Source organism: Lissotriton helveticus, chromosome 9 (genome assembly GCF_964261635.1).
Source record: "Lissotriton helveticus chromosome 9, aLisHel1.1, whole genome shotgun sequence".
In the NCBI taxonomy this organism is placed as follows: Eukaryota; Metazoa; Chordata; class Amphibia; order Caudata; family Salamandridae; genus Lissotriton; species Lissotriton helveticus.
In genome coordinates, this window is record NC_136070.1 from 260,753,428 (window position 1) to 260,772,455 (window position 19,028).

General features: G+C 44.0%; 1 protein-coding gene across 3 annotated transcripts in view; it reads left to right on the forward strand.

Annotated features, from left to right (window-relative positions):
- The window catches only part of FLVCR2 (FLVCR choline and putative heme transporter 2), a 513,060-nt gene that overhangs the window by 120,588 nt on the left and 373,444 nt on the right, over positions 1 to 19,028 (forward strand). For all 3 annotated transcript variants that reach the window (XM_078659926.1, XM_078659924.1, XM_078659925.1), the window contains exon 3: positions 2,956 to 3,097. In XM_078659926.1, coding sequence (XP_078516052.1) covers positions 2,956 to 3,097 — 142 coding nt within the window. The remainder of the gene's footprint in view (positions 1 to 2,955; positions 3,098 to 19,028) is intronic.

Genomic DNA, 19,028 nt, shown 5'->3' on the forward strand with positions numbered 1-19,028 from the left:
TTTGATAGACTATGAACTCTTTCACAGATAATAAGCATTGGCAAGGCCAATAGGTCTGGCTTTCATGTGCCATTGCTTGTAAACATAAGCGCTCACAAATAAAGCTTACATGCGTGACATGCACAAATGCTGTTTATCACATTAAAGCCTGTCTTTTAAGCTTTGTTCTCACTAGATAAAATAAGGAGAAAAAAACAACTACTTTCTGATCAGTGCACGTAGGAGATAAATAATTAAATGTGCCCATGTGATAATTGAGCATATTTTTCAAATATAAAATAGTACCTAGTGAATTCCAATGGAAGTACTTGATAGGTGGAATAATGCACAGAATAGTCCATAGCATGAGGAGAAGGAGTAATTCTCTCCTGGGTTGAGCCAGAGCTCACTCTGTGTGTATTCTAAATAATTGGAAACAAATCTTTCAGACAAAGGCGTTCTCAACCCAGATTTAATCAAGAAGTACAATTTTGCAATGTCTGGCAATTGCCTATGGGGGAAGCTTTTCTTACCCTAACAGAAGGGTTACATGATTTGTTATCACAGATAAACTACAATAAATAAGACTTTCTGGGTACACTGTTAATTCACCTCGTCAACATCCGCATTAATGATCCGCAGTAATGACATGCAGTGTATTAAACTTGGGAGCAGAGGGTTTGATTAGCACCACTCTGTATTGAAGCTGGTGTCTTGCCTGTCCACATACAGCAGCAGTGCTCATATGTTTTAGGTTAGTTAGTTATGCAAGTTAAGGATTGAGGCATCCTTGGTGGTTTACGAGCCAGTGAAGTAGCGGGTGTCTGGTACACTCAGACGAGAACTTGTAACACTGGGCTACCTTTCCAAGAACAATGTTGGAGCCGACTATGTACATTTGATGTGCCCGCTGAGTGCCTGCAATGCTTTGTCTGTTGGTTCATGTATTTGTAGATCTATGCATGCTTGTAAGTAGCCCGGCAGGAGTTCACACAGCATCTAATGTACACGGAGTTTGGCCACAAAGGCAGACACCAACACCTCTTTGGGCCACCAGCATCTTTCTCTGCTGGCTTTTATATTTATCGCAGTGCTGCCCCCGAATACATCTGCAATAGAAAAAAAAATGTATTCATTCTTTTTAAATGCCATATGTTATGTGAATTTTTGCAACGCCTGATCACCCGTGAGGGTATCATGGTGCTTTGCAGGTGTGGGCAATCCTCTGGGCCTTACTGGAATAGCCAGATCTTCAGCTTCTTGCTGAATGTAAGAAGGGATGAGGGGGGCTCTAATGTGGGGTCGCAGCTCGTTCCATGCTTTAGGAGTGATGTAGGAGAAGGCAGTCTCCTGATCTGATTTTGCGCATGCGTGACACGGGAAATATCCTTAACATCGGGGTCAGTACACTGCAATGCTGTTACATTGCGGTTGTTACAACGAACGCGATGTAATCACACTATGCCATTACAACGCAAGTCTTTACATCGACTTGCGCTAGATGGCACGCTAACATTACAAATAGTGTAGTTTACTATCCCAACACCTTCCCTACTGTTAAGTAGACTGGAGTTGGAATAGTAAATTACACTTTTCTAATGTTAGCACGCCATCTAGCGCAAGTCCATGTAAAGACTTGCGTTGGAATGGCATAGCGTGGTTACATCGCGTTCGTTGTAACGACCGCGATGTAAAGGCACGCGTTGTACTCACTTACGTTGTAACATCATACATCCGTGTAACACGTGTGCTATCGAGACTGCAGCTGAGCAGAAGTGTCTGAAACTGCACGCAGTTGGTGGAACAGCACGTAGCTCTTCAGAAAGGCTGAACCTGTGTAGTCTTTCAGTGGCAGCTGGTATCTACAGGGGGGAGGTGTCTTCAGACAACTGGGTTGAGAGGTTTAAAGTGCGCATATGTGGCTGGCGTTGCAAGACGGCTGGCCTAAAAGACATGCATACTTTAAACAGTGCATTAGCCAGGCCATCATCCTCCCTGCTGCTGTCACTCAGCAGTGGCCCGCCTCTGTCCTGACGCTTGGCACGGACGTGGGATGAAAAATAAAATGGTAATAAATTACTATTTTATTTTTTATTTCTGGATCTTTGGGGGGAATTTTAATTGGGGCAACGCTCCTCCGCTCCAATGGAGGAGCTGCCCCTGTACTCTTTTGTATGTGTGGATAAGGAGCTTGAACGCACTTATGTATAGGGAGCAATTGTAATTCCCTTGGGTGTGGTGTGACGTGAAACCGGTGTGGAAGGTTTGAACGTGGCGGAGGGATTGAAAGGTTTTCTAGGGCGATTTTGAGCTTCTGGTCTAATTGTGGCTATTATCATGTAAACCTGCGCGCTGAGACTCGCTCGTCTCCTGCTGTAGCCAGCATCACTAAAGTTCATGCATATATGTGATATTTCTGTGTGTGATTTGAGCCTGTGTATGACTTTGCATGCCATATGTTTGGTACATTGAGTGTCAACCATTACAGGTCGAAAAGTGATGCAGTGCTGAGATTGCCATACTATTGTTTAGGTTCAGGTGCATGCACTTTTCGGTTTATCAAAAAACAATGGGTGGTATCCCTATCAACACTGGTGGAGTCTGCTCATAGAATGTAAAGTTACCTTAGAGTATTATTGGGATAAGGTACTCTGTAAATCTTGCCTTAACCCCTCAAGTGATTGAAGAGTAACTTTAAAGTGGAAAGTGTGAGTCCTACTTACCCAACCGGAAGGAAGCTTATTCCCTATGATTCACTAGTCTACGTCAGTCTGTTCAAGCTCTATGGTGAATCATCTGTTCATTATGCTCATATTCAGTAATATTGATGATGGAGTGTGTGCCTTCTACCGTGTGAATGAATGCCTGTTTCTTCACAATCTCTGGTGAATGCATGTCTGTAGTCACTGCTGACTTAGTCAATGTCTTGACATTGAGGATTCCTAACTGACTCCCTGCTTGTTCTCTTCCTTCTAGCTTGGCATCGCCTTGGGTTTTCTCTTACCACCTATTCTGGTCCCTAACTCCGACGACCTGGATGAGCTGGCATATCACATCCGCCTCATGTTCTATGGGACAGCAGCCGTGGCCTCGCTACTTTTCGTCCTGGTGGTATTAGGTAAGTGGATCAAATTGCTGAAGTGCCCACAAGGGAAGGACGGCCATTTGTTTCATGGGTAGGAGTAGCCAAAGGGGCACCACAGTCTCAATTATGGGATTTTCATTAATATTTATAAAGACAAACATATTGGCGCCTATTTGCAGGATCCTAGAATGCTTCTTTTCAAAGAGAGCTATCTCTTTTCAGAAAAATATTTTAAATTAATGTTTACCTAATGCCATATCATTTTTTTATTTTATTTTCCTACTCCAATGTCAACTAAAACCTAGGCTCAGGCAAGAACCTGAGCTGAAAAACACGTTTTAATGTTCTTTTTTGTAAAGAGTGAATGCAGAAAAGCCGGAGAGATAGAGGCCTCATTAGAGGCAGCAGGCTACTCCTGGGCCTGCTCAAGGACCACTTTCTCAAAGACACCTGAGCACTAGACGTACCCATTTGGCTTTGATTTACGTAAACAAGTATTCGTTTTGGAAGCCATTATTTGCCTTTACGTGATGTCTCTAGGCATCTGGCACCCTTTTAAAGCTTTTCTTTTGTCAATAACGTACATTATTTTGGTACATTGCTCTGAAGCAGACATTATCTCAACTGTATAAATAATCAACAGAGACCACTTGAAACAAGTATTCAGTATATATTCCGATGGTGTTGGAATACACTCAGTGTGTTAAAATACCCCTCACACACCAAAAGGGCCCTTGGTGTCATGCTTCATCATCGGGGTCTTCCCGCCCCCGCTGCGGGACGGGGCAGTGCTGCGACAAGCGGCTACGCCGGAGCACCTTTTAGTGAGTACTATGTGAGTGATGATGGAGTGAGTGTACGTGGGGTCAGGAGTGATAATAGTGAAGTTAAAAGATACCTGGCCTGGTGTTTAGAAAAAATTATTTAATAGGCACTGGCTGGTATCGTTAAAAGGGGTGAGGCGGAGGACAAGAGCGGGTTACTAGTCTTGCTCTCCTGTGTGGGTCAACATGTTTCGGGGCGACATGCCCCTTCGTCAGGACCGGGTATAAAGATCCCCCTGTCACTCACTAATGTGCTCCCACAGATAGAGAGTAGTGGTGTTGGATCAATGTGTATGAATTAACTTAATAGATACACGTGTAAAAAGCTCGCTCAGTACTACTGATGATATAAGCCTGAAAGGATAAGAACACAGGATATTAGAAGGAGCGCGGATCCCAATGCGCTTTACTAGTGAATACCTGTATGGAAGGAAAATACAAAAAGTGGGGAAAGAAACACACTTAAGCTATTTACATGGCACGCCAAAGATTTCTTGGGGGGACCAGGTTTTTTGCCAAAAATGGAGAAAGAGAATATGAGAGAGAAAATTCTGGGCGTGTTGACTGGCAAGCCAAGGATTACTAGCCAGGGCTATGTGGCCACCCAGAATAACAATAGGAAAAACAAAATATAAATAACAATGGGAAAAAAAAAAAAACGAGACACACATATATATACACACACACAACACTTTGCAGCATCTGAAAGTTGCAGTGAGATGTCTAACCAACCAGAGAATACATACTTTTAGAATGAGGGAATAATGCCCCATGAGCCAAGCTGGGCGAAGGGTACAGAGGGTCCAGCTGTGGGGAGGAATGGAAAAAAGGAAAAATAGTAACCCCAGGACCTAGATAGGCTCCTTCTCACTAGATCAATTAAAGTGAAGTATTCCAGGTCAGTGCTGTCGGCTATGCCGTACTTACTCAACCCCCACACCTCAGTGCTTCCTCCTTCGTCAGTGGCTTCCGTGGTAATGGTAAGCCGGGGCGGGGCGGGTCTTTTATAGTATGGTAGAGGCTTGTTAGTTGCGCCTTAATTGATTAACTCGATATGGCTGAGAGCCTTAGGTCGAGTGGTTAGGGCTAGAGATCAGGGCGGCCATTGTTCAATGTCCGTGATCTGCTGGGTGGAGGTGGGTTTTTGCAAAATATAGTAGCCTTGCTTTAAGGATTGGTAGCGGAAAGGTGTGCCGATCATGTTGGAGGGGTGCCCCTTGGGTCCGCTCGAGTGCGAGTATTCGCGTCTCTGAGGGTTGGTGCGCATGCGCGGCGATGTGTGTTCCGCGCATGCGCGAAGATGCAGAGTACAGAGATGCTTACCGCGCATGCGCGGGGGAGCGCCGTTTCTCTATACTACTCGCCTGTAGGTGTAGTGTGACTTCCAGATAGTCATTCTATTTAGGTGTGTAAGATTTGTCAATACATTTTATTACAGGTTCTGAGGAGGAGAGGCAATTCTCTCACTGCCTGAGCTGGATCTGCTCACAGACATGGAGCTCCTTGGGGGTTAATTGCTCAACGATGCAGCATCTTTTATACGGCAAATTAAACCGAACTCCCACCGTATACCGTATATTGTCTTTCAAGCGTCACTTGAAATCTAAGCTTGACTTGATGTTGAGTACTTCATCCATAAGATGACGTTCCCAGGACAAGGCACCATTACAGAGAGGAGACATGAGTGATTCAGGGATCTGCTTCTCAATGCAGACATTTTTCTGCTCTCTCATAGTCCTCAACAACCCTAAAGATGTTCTGAACATGCCTATCTTATACCTGAGACACAAGAGAGAGTTCTCTCTTTAGGTGAGGCAGGAGGTCACTGAAGCTCCAACATTCCAAAAGAAGGCCTTGCTTCTGGAGAATTAGCTGTGAACTCAGACCTGTTGAGCACAGGTAGAAGAATCCTTCAGAAAATTCATCCAAGATTCATCCTAGATTAAAGCTGATTGTGTAATCTTCTACATCTCCAGAATTTCACCAATTGACAACAGAGCACTCCATGTAGTAGCAAATGGGGCTGGCAGAGAACTCAAAATTAGTGCTTTTGAGAGGTTTCAAGTTCAGATACCATGTGTTTGAGGAGCTGCTGGAACCTTACCCCTTAGCTATGAGGCTTTTCTTGTCCCAGTACTGAGCCCCTTTTTTGATGTTTGAGGCACTTCACTCTTAAGCCTTAACTTGCTTTATTCAACAAGCATTGAAAATGCAATAGGTCTCGCAATAGAAGAGTTTGACCTTTTTCGTTTTGCAAATGGATGAGTGGCGTTGCGTGGATGAGTGGCGTTGCGTGGATGAGTGGCGTTGCGTGGATGAGTGGCGTTGCGTGGATGAGTGGCGTTGCGTGGATGAGTGGCGTTGCGTGGATGAGTGGCGTTGCGTGGATGAGTGGCGTTGCGTGGATGAGTGGCGTTGCGTGGATGAGTGGCGTTGCGTGGATGAGTGGCGTTGCGTGGATGAGTGGCGTTGCGTGGATGAGTGGCGTGTGTGAGTGGCGTTGCGTGTGTGAGTGGCGTTGCGTGTGTGAGTGGCGTTGCGTGTGTGAGTGGCGTTGCGTGTGTGAGTGGCGTTGCGTGTGTGAGTGGCGTTGCGTGTGTGAGTGGCGTTGCGTGGATGAGTGGCGTTGCGTGGATGAGTGGCGTTGCGTGGATGAGTGTCGTGTGTGAGTGGCGTTGCGTGTGTGAGTGGCGTTGCGTGTGTGAGTGGCGTTGCGTGTGTGAGTGGCATTGCGTCGATGAGTGGCGTTGCGTGTGTGAGTGGCGTTGCGTGTGTGAGTGGCGTTGCGTGTGTGAGTGGCGTTGCGTGTGTGAGTGGGGTTGCGTGGATGAGTTGCGTGTGTGAGTGGCGTTGCGTGTGTGAGTGGCATTGCGTCGATGAGTGGCGTTGCGTGTGTGAGTGGCGTTGCGTGTGTGAGTGGCGTTGCGTGTGTGAGTGGCGTTGCGTGTGTGAGTGGGGTTGCGTGGATGAGTTGCGTGTGTGAGTGGCGTTGCGTGTGTGAGTGGCATTGCGTGTGTGAGTGGCGTTGCGTGTGTGAGTGGCATTGGGTGTGTGACTGTGCTGCCTGTGGCGAGTGCAAACTACAATCAATTGGCACAGATTAAAATAATATTTTTAAAACATGAGTTTATTATGCCAGTTTCAAAACAACTAGTAGTTTCACTTAACCTGCATTAACAGTAGCACTTGGAATATAGGTATTTAAACTCTTTGATGTCGCACATACGGCATTGAGTTGGGAGATCAACAGCTGAGCTGTACATTTTCAGTTTTGCGTGTAATTGTGTTATATCTAGGGAGACGGACGGACGTGAAAGTGATCGGGGGAGGAGGGGGGTGGGGAGCAAGTGAGTGGTGTATGTATGTGCCTAAGCGAGGTGCTTGGGAGAGCGAGGCTGTCCAGGAGGGAGGGGGAAAAGGGAGGGGTTATGGCAAGCAGGGGGCCTGATTATGGCCACAGCTTGAAGTCTTTGAAGTCTCCGCATGCTGGCAAATGGTGATGAGGCAGAGAGTCTTTGATTCAGAGTTGTACTTCTGGATTGCTTTACTTAGGGAGGAGCCAGACAAGCATGAGGGCCTTTGAAAGTCGGTAGTATAGACGGTATGTGAATGGCGACTTTGGGTGATGTTATCATACATGGTTCATGGCCCTGCACTGCAGAGCCGGCATAGCGGAAACGCTTTATTATTTACTGTCAACGAGAACTGAAGGCGAGGGTGCTAGGCAAAATGCAAATCTGGCGGGCGAGACAGTGCAGTGGCCCGAAGATGGGGGGTTGGGTAGTGTGGGGTAAACAAGAGCCACCCAGCAGCACGTGAGCGGGAGGCACCACTTGTAGGGGGTGGATGTGAAGAGGACTCGTCCCTGTGCACGCGAAAGTGAAAGCAGCGGCCGCATCAAAAGTGTGCAAATTTAAAATACAAACTGCAACGAAGTAGAGCATCAAAAAGAACCCGCTGTAGACTTACTGCAATTTGAGAGATGCTGTCGCGTGAAGGGACAAACTGAGTGTGTTACTGCAGTAGAAAGTGAAGAAAGGCAAACCAAGATGAAAAAAAAGTTAAAACAAGAATAAGACCAAAAGAGACAAGACGGAGGGAAGGCAGAGAAGGGGAGGAGAAATGCGACACGGCGGGCAGGGGAGGGGGCGGAGCGGGGAGAGGGTGTGAAAGCAGCAGGGGCCTGGAGTGCTGCTGAGGGAACTGAAGAAATGCGACACGGCAGGCAGGGGAGGGGGCGGAGCGGGGGTGTGGGAGGAGTGCGCCTGAGGGAAAATACATGCAAGGCAGGCGGCTGGGGGCATGTGCACGCGCTTTTAAGCTCAATGCGCATGCGCATTGAGCTTGAATTTCACGGGCACTGCAAGGAATCGCCAAGATTCCTTGCAAGTTGGTTAAAGACTGTTTAAGCCCCCATAGTCTCGCAAGCTCGATGCGCATGCGCATCGACAGGCGAGACCTAAAAAGCATACCAGCCAAATTAGTGTAATTTCCCCCCCATATTTTGGGGTTTCTAAAGATACAAATTTTTTGTGGATTCCACTGGAGGGAACCAAGAGAATAGTCCAAATATAGCAAGTGGGATTTTTTTGAATGGGCAAAAATGACGTGCATGAAAGCATATCTTTTTTCTAAATGTTATAAACAAAAGGTTTCTTTTCTTGCCAACTTTCAGCAACACACATTGTTGTAAAAGAGCACAATTTTTTTTACCATAGATTTTTTCATTTTGCCTATTTCTTATTTTTATTTCAAACTACTTGAAATTTATTGTGTAAAAACATAAAGCCGATGCATGAATGGGGAAAGCCATGCATTTCTGAAACCTAGAAAAAATTCTGCATGGAGTCATTTGTGTAAATAGTTTATGGGCGTCCCAGAAAAACTAATTGTTGGTAAAATAAATATAATTAAAATATGTTGGAAAAATAGCATTTGGTGATGTTTAAAACTGATTATTTTGGCCCTGATGCCAGATTTACAAAAGTAATACACCATTATATCCAGCAGTTACTTCTGGTCACCGGCATATGTAATGTTTGATGGTTGTCCACAAACATGCTATTCCCAGAGCCAACGACTGGCCTGCAGCCTATAATGATTTTTCATTGCAAACTGACTATGTAGTCATTCATGTGGCAAAATATAATGAATTAAAAATGGATATGAAGGAAACCTTAAATGTGCACTGAGTTTGATAAGAGTGGTCATTTGTACACATCTAAATTAGGGGTTACCCATTATATCATGAATCAAAGGGCATTTTGCAAAATTAGTTCTCCTTATACATTGGATTACGTTTAGAACATAAATCTTAGAAAAAAATCCAATTGGCATTAACAAATGTTCTACTGTCCTGTTTACACACTTGTCCTGATAAAACAGTACTCCACTTGTGCAAGTGGACCTAGTGCCTGCTTCAAGAGACCCCAAAACGCAACATTGCGACATTTGATTTTGTTTGCATAAAATAACCCTTTTTTGGTGATGTGAGTAGCTGTGGAATTGATGTGCTCAGCCCAACCACAAAAGTTGGGTTTTTTGTTTATTGGGAGAAGTGTGGAAACATTGGGTGGGAATAATTTTGTGGATCTCTTCAGATTTTGAAACTTTCCCTCACAGAAATAGGAGGTAAAGGCATGAGTTTAGATAAAGTATGAGGTTTACAGTGCATTCCTGGTAGGAGAAGTTAGTGGGATCCATACAAGTCACTCCACCCTAGACTCCCCTCGGGAGTCTCGTTTTCATAAATGTCTGGTTTTGGTACAGTTTCTGGTTGCCGGCTTACCCCAGGCCCGAATAATGCAGCCATTCAGCTTGGCAAGGGACAAGAAAGTGCGATTTACACCCACTATGTTGGACAATATTAAAAAACTATACCAAAATGAATCCAAATTTCCTCTTTGTTGCCATGGTGACGGAGATACTTTTTGGCCTAGGCTGGCAGAAAGACTGTTGTGCCCGGAAATATGGGCTGATTGGAGCTAAACCCTCCGTGTCTATCTGCCCACGTGGGACAGAAAGACCTTTGCGGCTGTTCGGGGTTGGGGTACCTGGGTGGTTTACTCCACTGCTTCTTTGTTTTGGACTGTTATTTCCTTGGTGTCTAGTGTGCTTTCATCTCCTGGGGGTCCTGAAAGACTGATGCTGGCGGGGGGAGCTGTCCCCCGCCCAAACAAAAATACTCAGTGGTCTAGTGGGGTGGACTCTACATGGATCCACAAGGGGAGAAGCGCTCTGAAAAAGAGTATTTTGTCCCCTTTCCTGTGCTGCCTCTCGTTTGTTGGTCAGCGCTCAGGAGGGAGTGTATTGTCCCTCAGCACTGCTCAAATGTGCAAGCAGAGCGCACCGTTCACACAGTCTTCTTAGACTTCGCCTGCACAGCGCTTGTGCAGTGCTTGAGAAATCTATTGTTTTTAATATAAACTTAAAAGGGACTTGCATCCCGCCTCCTCTCTTTCCTGGCTTCTCATTGGTACCTGTGCGTGCCACTTACCTTTCCTCCATTTCTTTTGGCTGCAGGATATTTTCCTGCATTTACCTATGCTTGTTCCTTGTCTGTTTCTCTTATTAGTTTCCTGCTGCCAAAATATTGTCAACATCCACTGTGGTGGAGCTATATTATCATAAAGTTTTGCCTTTGACTATTGCAGCATATTTATGTAACCATTTATCACCCAGAGATATGTGATTTGCATAGAATCACAGGGTGTTGCGCAGCACTGCCAAGACTCAGGCCGGGACTTTTGAGTCAGCAACTCTGGCTACTGCTCCACATCCTCTCCACTCCTGTGTTTTCTGTCAGGGAGCTCTTTCCTTCCTCCGGACGATGATTGATGAAAGCAGCTCTTTATTCATTTCATAGGCGAAACCGATGCATTACCAGTGATAGTTTCACTTTATTTTGTTGTGATGTCAGTGTGCACAGCTTGCTGCTCATCCCACCAAAATAATAAAAGCTAATCAAACTCGTGTCCCGAATAAAGGTTTTCCCTCTCATCCACATTTTGATTTTTGAAAGAATGTTTCTGGTGTTCCCACCAGAAACATTTTCTTTTCCAGGACGGTGAATGACCCATTGACTTGAAGGTAGTGACGCAGATATTGAGCCGTCCATATCACTAAATCAGTTAACCCCTTGACCGCGGCGAAAATTCCGCCTCGGTGCGGGTGATTTACGGCGTGAGCATGGTTCGAACGGCCCCCGGCCGTCCTACGCACACGCCCACCGTGACGTCGGCCGGCCGCCGGCCGTCCGACGCATGGAAGGGGTTAAAGGTGCAGTGTTCTTTTTCTGTTAAATGAAGCTACTGCCTGTGGGATTCCATCTCCATATTTGTTTGTTTGTTTTGTTGTCCTTTTGTATTAAACTGGAATTGGATAACGATGAATAAGCTTTCTGATTCCACCCTAGTGTTTTTTTTTAAAGAAAGAATACATTTAGTCGGTGTAACCGGCAAGTGGGAAGGTTGGTAAACGAGTGTGTGCGGTAAATAGATTTCTCACTGAAAACACACAATTATAATGAAGTTATGGTTATATTTTTCAGTTGGAAAACACTGAAATTGGCCAGTGATGGGTAGCATGTCATCACGTCACAAAAGACACTGCAAATAATGTGCAATAACAGTGATTGTGCACCTCTCTGATCTACCCACAATCTACCAGCCTTGTAGATCAGGTACTTCTGCTCCCAGTGCTGGGTTTGTGTGATGAAGCGGGCTTCAGTAGCTTGATAAAGCATGTGCAAAAGATCCCAGTTCCCTTATTTTTGATTGATCAGATAAACTTTGTCTAGTAAGGCATATGCAGCAATGTCGTAGTTGTCACCACATATTTTTGGCCAAGCAGAAGACTTTTTCTGCATCCTCAGACCGTATTGTTCAAAGCAATGGTAGATGGCTTGCAGTGCATAACATGATAGGACAAAGTTAGAGGCGCAAAGAGTGGAAATATTTGTAAAATGTCGAAGTAGGAGGGTAGCTGAGTGGAGCTGTGTGACTTGCTGGTTTGCCCTTGTGCCAGCTTGTTTAGAGTATGTTTAGAGTATGTAAAAGGCAACAGATGCTGAGATGTATGTGCCAGAATTATATGAACTAGCTAGTGTGATATACTCCCCAACAATATAGCTTTGAGGCTGGCCTTCTCCCACCTGCGAATCTCTATTAGGCTTAGTAGTCCTGGTTCTGAATAATATTCAGAGTCTACAACTAGTCCTGATGGAAAACATGAATGTAGATCTGCTGTAGATTTGTCCAACTTGTATTATACTCAGTCTTTCTGCAACTTTCCATTTAGGTGTGTCCATGGTGCGAAGTGAGTTTTCATTGCTTGTCATTAGGTCAAGTAAAGTAGGCTACAAACATCTGCACATCAGCTGGGTCTTTCAGCTATGTATGTGAATTCTTAGAGAAGGCTAACCATCTGTTTATGGTCAAAAGATGTTGGGATGGGGAAAGACCCCCCCCCTATGGTTCTGCAGAGTGTTGCCCCTGCCTTGAAGTTCACATAATAAGCTGTAGTGTCTTTGACCACCACCTCAGCCCACATTAAGACCATATGTGTGGGATGAGACTTTGAGCACGGCTTTTTTCGGTCTAGAGGACACACCAAGTGCAACTCCAATTTTTACAAGAGGGGCTACTGATGTCTCTCTGGGATGTACATGAGTGATAGTGGTGGTGCTGAAATGGTTATAAGGCAGACCATCAGCTTATTCCACATTTGAAATTGTTCTATCAGTCCCCTATAACTGGGTCCTAAGCCCATCCAAAAGAGGAATGAATGTTATTTGTTCGTGCCGCACAGATGTGTAGTTATTGTATATGAACAGGTTGCTTACATGGGAAGAATGCATGTGGCGAGTGAAAGTACATGTGACTACAGCTGTTGTTGGTTCCATTTTGTATCAGTGTTACTATGTGGTACCTTATATGGAGGCTTGGAGGAAAAGCACAGACAGCAAATTGCAGGCATCCCCCAGAACATTCCAAAGATCTCTTTCAGTAGGTCAGACAGTGGAGTGTTGATGAAATTAAGAAAGAAGACAGAGTCCATTTGAAGCTAGAGAGTTCCTTCTGCCCCCTTCACCACCTCCCCCCATAACCAGTTAATAGGTAGCATTAAGTTGGCAGTCTTTCTTGCTTTTCTGATTTTGTTCGGAATTGCTTGTGAAAGGAGACTCCCATCTAACACCGTCTTGCCCACCCACATTTATCACTTGTATTGTTGGATTAGCCTGCCACAGAACTGAACTATTGTAATGCACAAAGACTGTCTGCAACTTGGGTATAAAAACGAGGCAGAAAGTTCCCTTCAGTATTCCAAGATTTCCTTACCAGAGGCCTGGGATCCCACATTAGAGGCGACTGGGAGATTTCTTTGAGCACCAGGGCTGTGGTACTGACCACCAACTCCCCAGTCAGGTTCAGGACCAGTAACCTGGGGAAGACTTTACTAACTTGCCAGGAGAGGGCTCCCTGCATCCTACTTTGAAGCAGAGAAGCTGACTGTGTGTAGATGTTGCTTGCTGGGCGCATTGACTACATGTGAAAAATGCAAGTGGAAAAAAAGATTCTTCATGTGGCAATAATAGCCACAGTGAGTTGCATTTTGTATGAGGAATACTCTGTATAATATTGAAGGTGGAAGTATGAAGGTGAAGCCATTACAATAAGTGTACATTCTTGCGCTTTCTCCTGGACATTCCTGGGACCTCTTTCAGTAGGTCAATCAGTGCAGTGTTGCTCGAATTAATAAATGGCATAGAGTCCCTTTGAAGCTCGGATAGTTCTCCTGCACTTTCCTAGCTCATTGTTCCATTGAAGAGGCTTCTCCCACATGATAACAGGTCCGGCAGCCTCAGAGGTGCTCGTGTTTGGGTTTCTCCTGAGATGAGCCCTCCAGCACTCCTTATTTAAAGCTCACTTTGATTATTTTGTTAACCATGCTTTGATGTCTTTCTATATATAGTTGCTCCTTTGAAATTTCCGAATAGCTGGAAACATCTACCGCTATTAACCTATCAGTGAATCTTTTACCAAAGCATTGGAGACACTTTTTAAGTGGATTTCACTTTCATTAATTTTTATTCGTAAATATTGAGAATGTTCTTAGTTTCTTTGAGCATTGATTCGTAGTCTCATCACTTGTTGTATTTTCATTAATGTGTTTTCCAGCATTCAAATCCCTATGTGTTTTGGGATCAAAACAACCATAAACATATAATTCAATATCAGGGTCACTTTTCAGAATAAACTAAGTAGCATCATCTTAAAGCTTAGTGAAGTCATGCACATCATCGGACCATAGTGCAATGTTTTATAACTGGTCGTATGTTACCAGATTGGTAACTAATTCAATCGTTTACTTGTTTTCATAAACTCACCTGCCAAACGCACGTATACACGTCTTACAGCAATAACTTTCAAATCTTATCATAGATCATCAGACCATTTTACAATGTTGTAATAACCTGCCATGCATAGAATCCAAGCCAAGTTCATGAGTGATTCAATAATTTGTCCTACTACTTTCCTTGGTCTCTCCAGTCAAGCTCAGGTGTTTGTATCTTGCAGCCTCAACCATAAAACTTCATCACTTGACTTCAGGCATGAGGTGACCCAACTCTGACACAATTGCATAAGTGCAACATTCATCAATATGAAACAATAGAGTTCCAGATGTTTAGTTATTCCTTCCTTGTGAAAGTGCATAAACACTTAGGAAGCAGGAGTTCATGGAACTTATCCTGATGAGAATATTACTCTAAAACCTAAGCCTAGAAGGACTGTGGTACTGAGGGAAATACAACGCTTTGAACTTTCAAGCATCTTTGAGCACTGAAAGAAACCAAACAACATCTGAAGGACTGACAATGCTGCTTGTTTGAGAGGGGGGTTTGAGATTGATCCTGAGGAAGACCCAGGCGTCAAGATCCTCATAACCCTAGGCTTTGCTGCCATTGGCACAACACCACCGAACATGTGCTGATGCTGCTGTGGCCTATCTTCTCTGCGACAGGAAGCATGCACTTTGCCTGCTGGGTAGAGGCCGTGACTGGGAATCCTTGTGTGTTTGACATGCCATGTTCACGCAATCGAAGTGGAATGGTTTCTGCTGATAGTTGTGCCTGTAAAATTATTTTTTCGAGCTTCACCATCCGGACAACTGAAATTTATTGTGACATTGTTCTCCCAGGGGAGAGCTGAAATTAATCAAGTGCGGGCTTAGAGGTTTGGCTATGACTGAGAATAACCAAAGTACCAAGCAATATCCCCTTACAGGCACCTTAGAGTTCCCTCTGCCAATAGCCAATGTACTGCACCAGAAAAGACTGTTCCACAACATACTGAGGATATTACTCCAATTAATGCCCGATTAACTGCCCTGTGTAGAGTGAGTGTTTTTGTTCATTGTATTTAGACAAAAGTACTTTCTTTTCTAGAAATCAAAGTACTGGGTGGATAGTGATTTATTACTCGCACCTTATTACTGTTGACTCCTTAGTCTGTGACCTACACCACATCCTTGAATAAGCCTCGGACTGCTCGATTTTGCTATTATGAGGGTCAATTCCTAAAAAGGGGAAATTGTTATTGCTTTTGGGTACAACAGTACATTTAAACCACTGGACACTAGTGGGAAATGTCTCTGTTTGATGTAATCCGAGCCCAGTAAACACTGTTTACACAGCTTCTCCTGAAAACGTTCCCGTACTAGGTGAGTCTACCTAAGAGTCGGAGACCCTAGAGAGGCCAGCATGCTGCCTACAGTCAATAGATGCCTAGATTTAGGTGTCTGAGTTCCGGAGGAGACCAGCCTGGGACCTACTATCATCAGCTTTGTGTCTGAGCTCCGTTGCCTGTTCCTTGGTGTTACTGTGTATGTGTTTGACCTCTTAGGGAAGGACAGACTGCTGCCTTATACAAGTAGCTATATGGTATAGAGATGTGGGTATCTCAGTACAGTCTTCTCCCATTGTTCCAAATACCGGTGTGGGAATAATAAGAGGCGTATCTTCCGAGGCTAGGGTCAGAATACCCACTGTTGACTAACAGTTAAAACTGGATTTAACATCTGCCTTAAGCAGAATAATTATATCTTACATGTTTGCTCAATTGAAGAGAGAAACATTTGCTTTGTTGAAATTAGCATAGTGTTGAGGAAGGGAAAGCTAAATCATCCAAGCAGAGATGTCCCATTCAACTACTAGTAGATCAGTTCTCTCCAGACCCATCATTATAGAATTCTGGGACTCCCCGTTGCTCTTGAAGAAAAGACAGTGAAGAGAAGCTGTCTTAGAATTGATTTACTCTAATATTCCCCTTATTGATAGGTTACTTTTGAATTCATTTTCATATAACCATGGAAACCGTACCAGCTCCCTAGAAGCTTATGTTAAATCTCTGGGGGTCTCCCCATTGAAAGTGAAAACTGTGTCTCAATAACTGGAACATATCACTTAAAAGAAATTAAATCATCTTGTAGTTGTCCTATTGTCAAAAGTAGTGTGTGGTTGTTGGTTAATTGGGGGTTCAAATCATGGTCACACACTGCCTAAGTATAAGTTCCCCAAATCAACTTTTGAAAAGTTTGGACTTGATTAGCAGTTAAATGTATTAATCTTACTGAAAGGGCAGTCTGTTGATAATTGTATGGCTATGGCCAATGCATATTACACAGTGTATTGAGATGTTTTTAGATATGGTTTGGCATACACTCCTTTGACCAACAATTCTAATTGTTTGTGGAATTTCTTCCCTTTCCACACAATAAAATCGTTTTCACATTTCTAGTTTATATGTTAAATAAGTGCAGAATGAGCTGCTTTAGATTCTTGTTTTACTTGTCAGTAGGTCTTTCTGCCTATCTGTTAGCTCCTGGAGAGTCATTGTTTAGGTCGAAGCCTACCAAACTAAGAAGCTGAACACATCTTGGGAAATTTGGAAAGCTTCCCTGAGAATGCATTTTTCCTACTGCTGACTATTGGCTTTGTGGTTTGTAACTCACATTTCCTTCCTTTCTATTTGCTGGCCTTATTGTTTTTAGGCTGTTAAGCTTGAGTTTGTCTATCCGGTCGAGCGAAGCTTGTTTACTTTATCCATCCGATTGCTCGTTATCTGTAAACAAACCTTTAAATCTTGTTCTTATCTTGTCACATTTTCTGTGCATTTTAAATCAGAGATCAAATGTCAGTCGCTGTCTTCTGTGGGAGCATGGTGTTTACTTTTCTTTCTCTGACTTCAAAGTGAGAGAATTTATGTGACATACTTGCAGTTAAAGAATATGTGAAACCCCTGCAGTGACAGCACACAACAAAATTGAAATGCCTGTAAATGAACTGTGTAGATATTTCAGAATATATCAGAGTTAGGGAACCCCTTTTTTGTAATTCTGAAGTGTGGTGGAAACTAATATATTATTAGGATCAGAACAGAACAATACACTAGGTGATGCCATTTCCACACATTATAGTTTGTGTGCAGTAACACTGTATGTCTATGCATTTGTAATGGTAATATCAATTGAAAATGTGGTGTCTGTCATGGCAGTGTACTACCACACCATGACTCTTCCATGATGCTGTTGTAGTAAAGAAAATGCACTCAATGCCAATTCACTCGGTCAATACACTCTACGCCAGTGCCCTTTACTCTACCACTTTGCTCTATGCCACTCCACTCTACACCACTCTTATCTACTCTACACCACTACACTCCATGCCACTGCCCTCTACTCTTCACCACTCCACATTACTTCACTCTACTCTGAAACAATCTACTCTACGCCATTGCACTCTGCGCCACTCTACTCTACTCTGCACCACTCTACTCCACTTTGCACCACTCTACTCCAATCGGTGTCATTCTACTCTGCACAACCCCCCTCTACTCTACACCACTCTACTCTGCAACACCGCACTCTACGTCAATACACTCTATGCTAGTGTTTCTCAACCTTTTGACTTCTGTGGATCCCCACTTAATCTTCACTTAAACCTGGGGACCCCCACTGAATCATTATTGAAATCCAAGGACTTCCACTGAGCCATTATTTGAAGGGTGTAGAGACGCTGGCTAAGCATTTTAGATGATTTGACGTGCAAAACAATAAAAAAAAAATACAGAAACAGGCATTCAAACAAATACACAAATGATAAAATAGTTTATTCAATTTACAAACAAATATAAAAAAATCTACATTTTAATCGGAAGGTTAGAGATTTTCTAAATTCAATTGAGGCCACTTATCATCCATAATATATTCTGTTTGATGCATTTGCACTGCTCTCACAAATCAATCTGAGGAACGTAACTTTTTTAGCCTCCAAATAAAAATTCCTTAACATATACTTAACATTTTTTGGGGGAGATAATCAACTTTATTGATTTTTGGAAAACAGAAAGATTAGCATTGAAAGCACAGTGTACATGTTTGCATGTAGGACATAATGGGGGTATATGTAGCAAAATAATACAGTAAGCACACCGATCAAGCACTTTACATGGCAAAAGTAAGCAGTCTATCGAAGGCTAGAGTCCATCCGCGTGGACCCCACTAACCCATTTGATCTACCCACTTACTCCACACTCTTTGGTACTTGGCTGGGCAACCCCTGGCCTCAAACAATTTTTCCCTTGAGCAGCGCACCAGTCCAACCCTCGGTGCCATTTAGCTATTGTGAGGGGGTGGGGGTCAGGTTCCGTCCAGGCCATGTCAATATCCCGCTTGGCCACCATGATGGCCGTCCCCAGGAATAGTTTGTCTGCTCGGGACCCATCCAAACCATCCATAACGCCCAGGAGGAGCGCATAGGGTTGTGAGGTATATCCCAGCCTAAGATGTGTGTGAGTTCGGATTCTATTTTGTCCCAGTATTTTAGGAGGTGAGGGCAAGACCAGACCACATGATAGAAGTCTGCTGGTTGGTGCCTGCAGCGTGTGCATTCAAACGAGGTGCGCCGCTGCTCTATGTAGTTGCTCTGGGGCAAGGTAGGCAGTGAGAAGGTAGTACAACTGGATGAGTCGGAGTCTGGCAGAGGTAGTGACAGTTTTGGGAGCCATAAGGGCGTCTCATCAGTACTCATCCTCAAAGGGACCCAGCCAACCCTCCCAGCCAACCCTCCCAGTGAGCCCTGA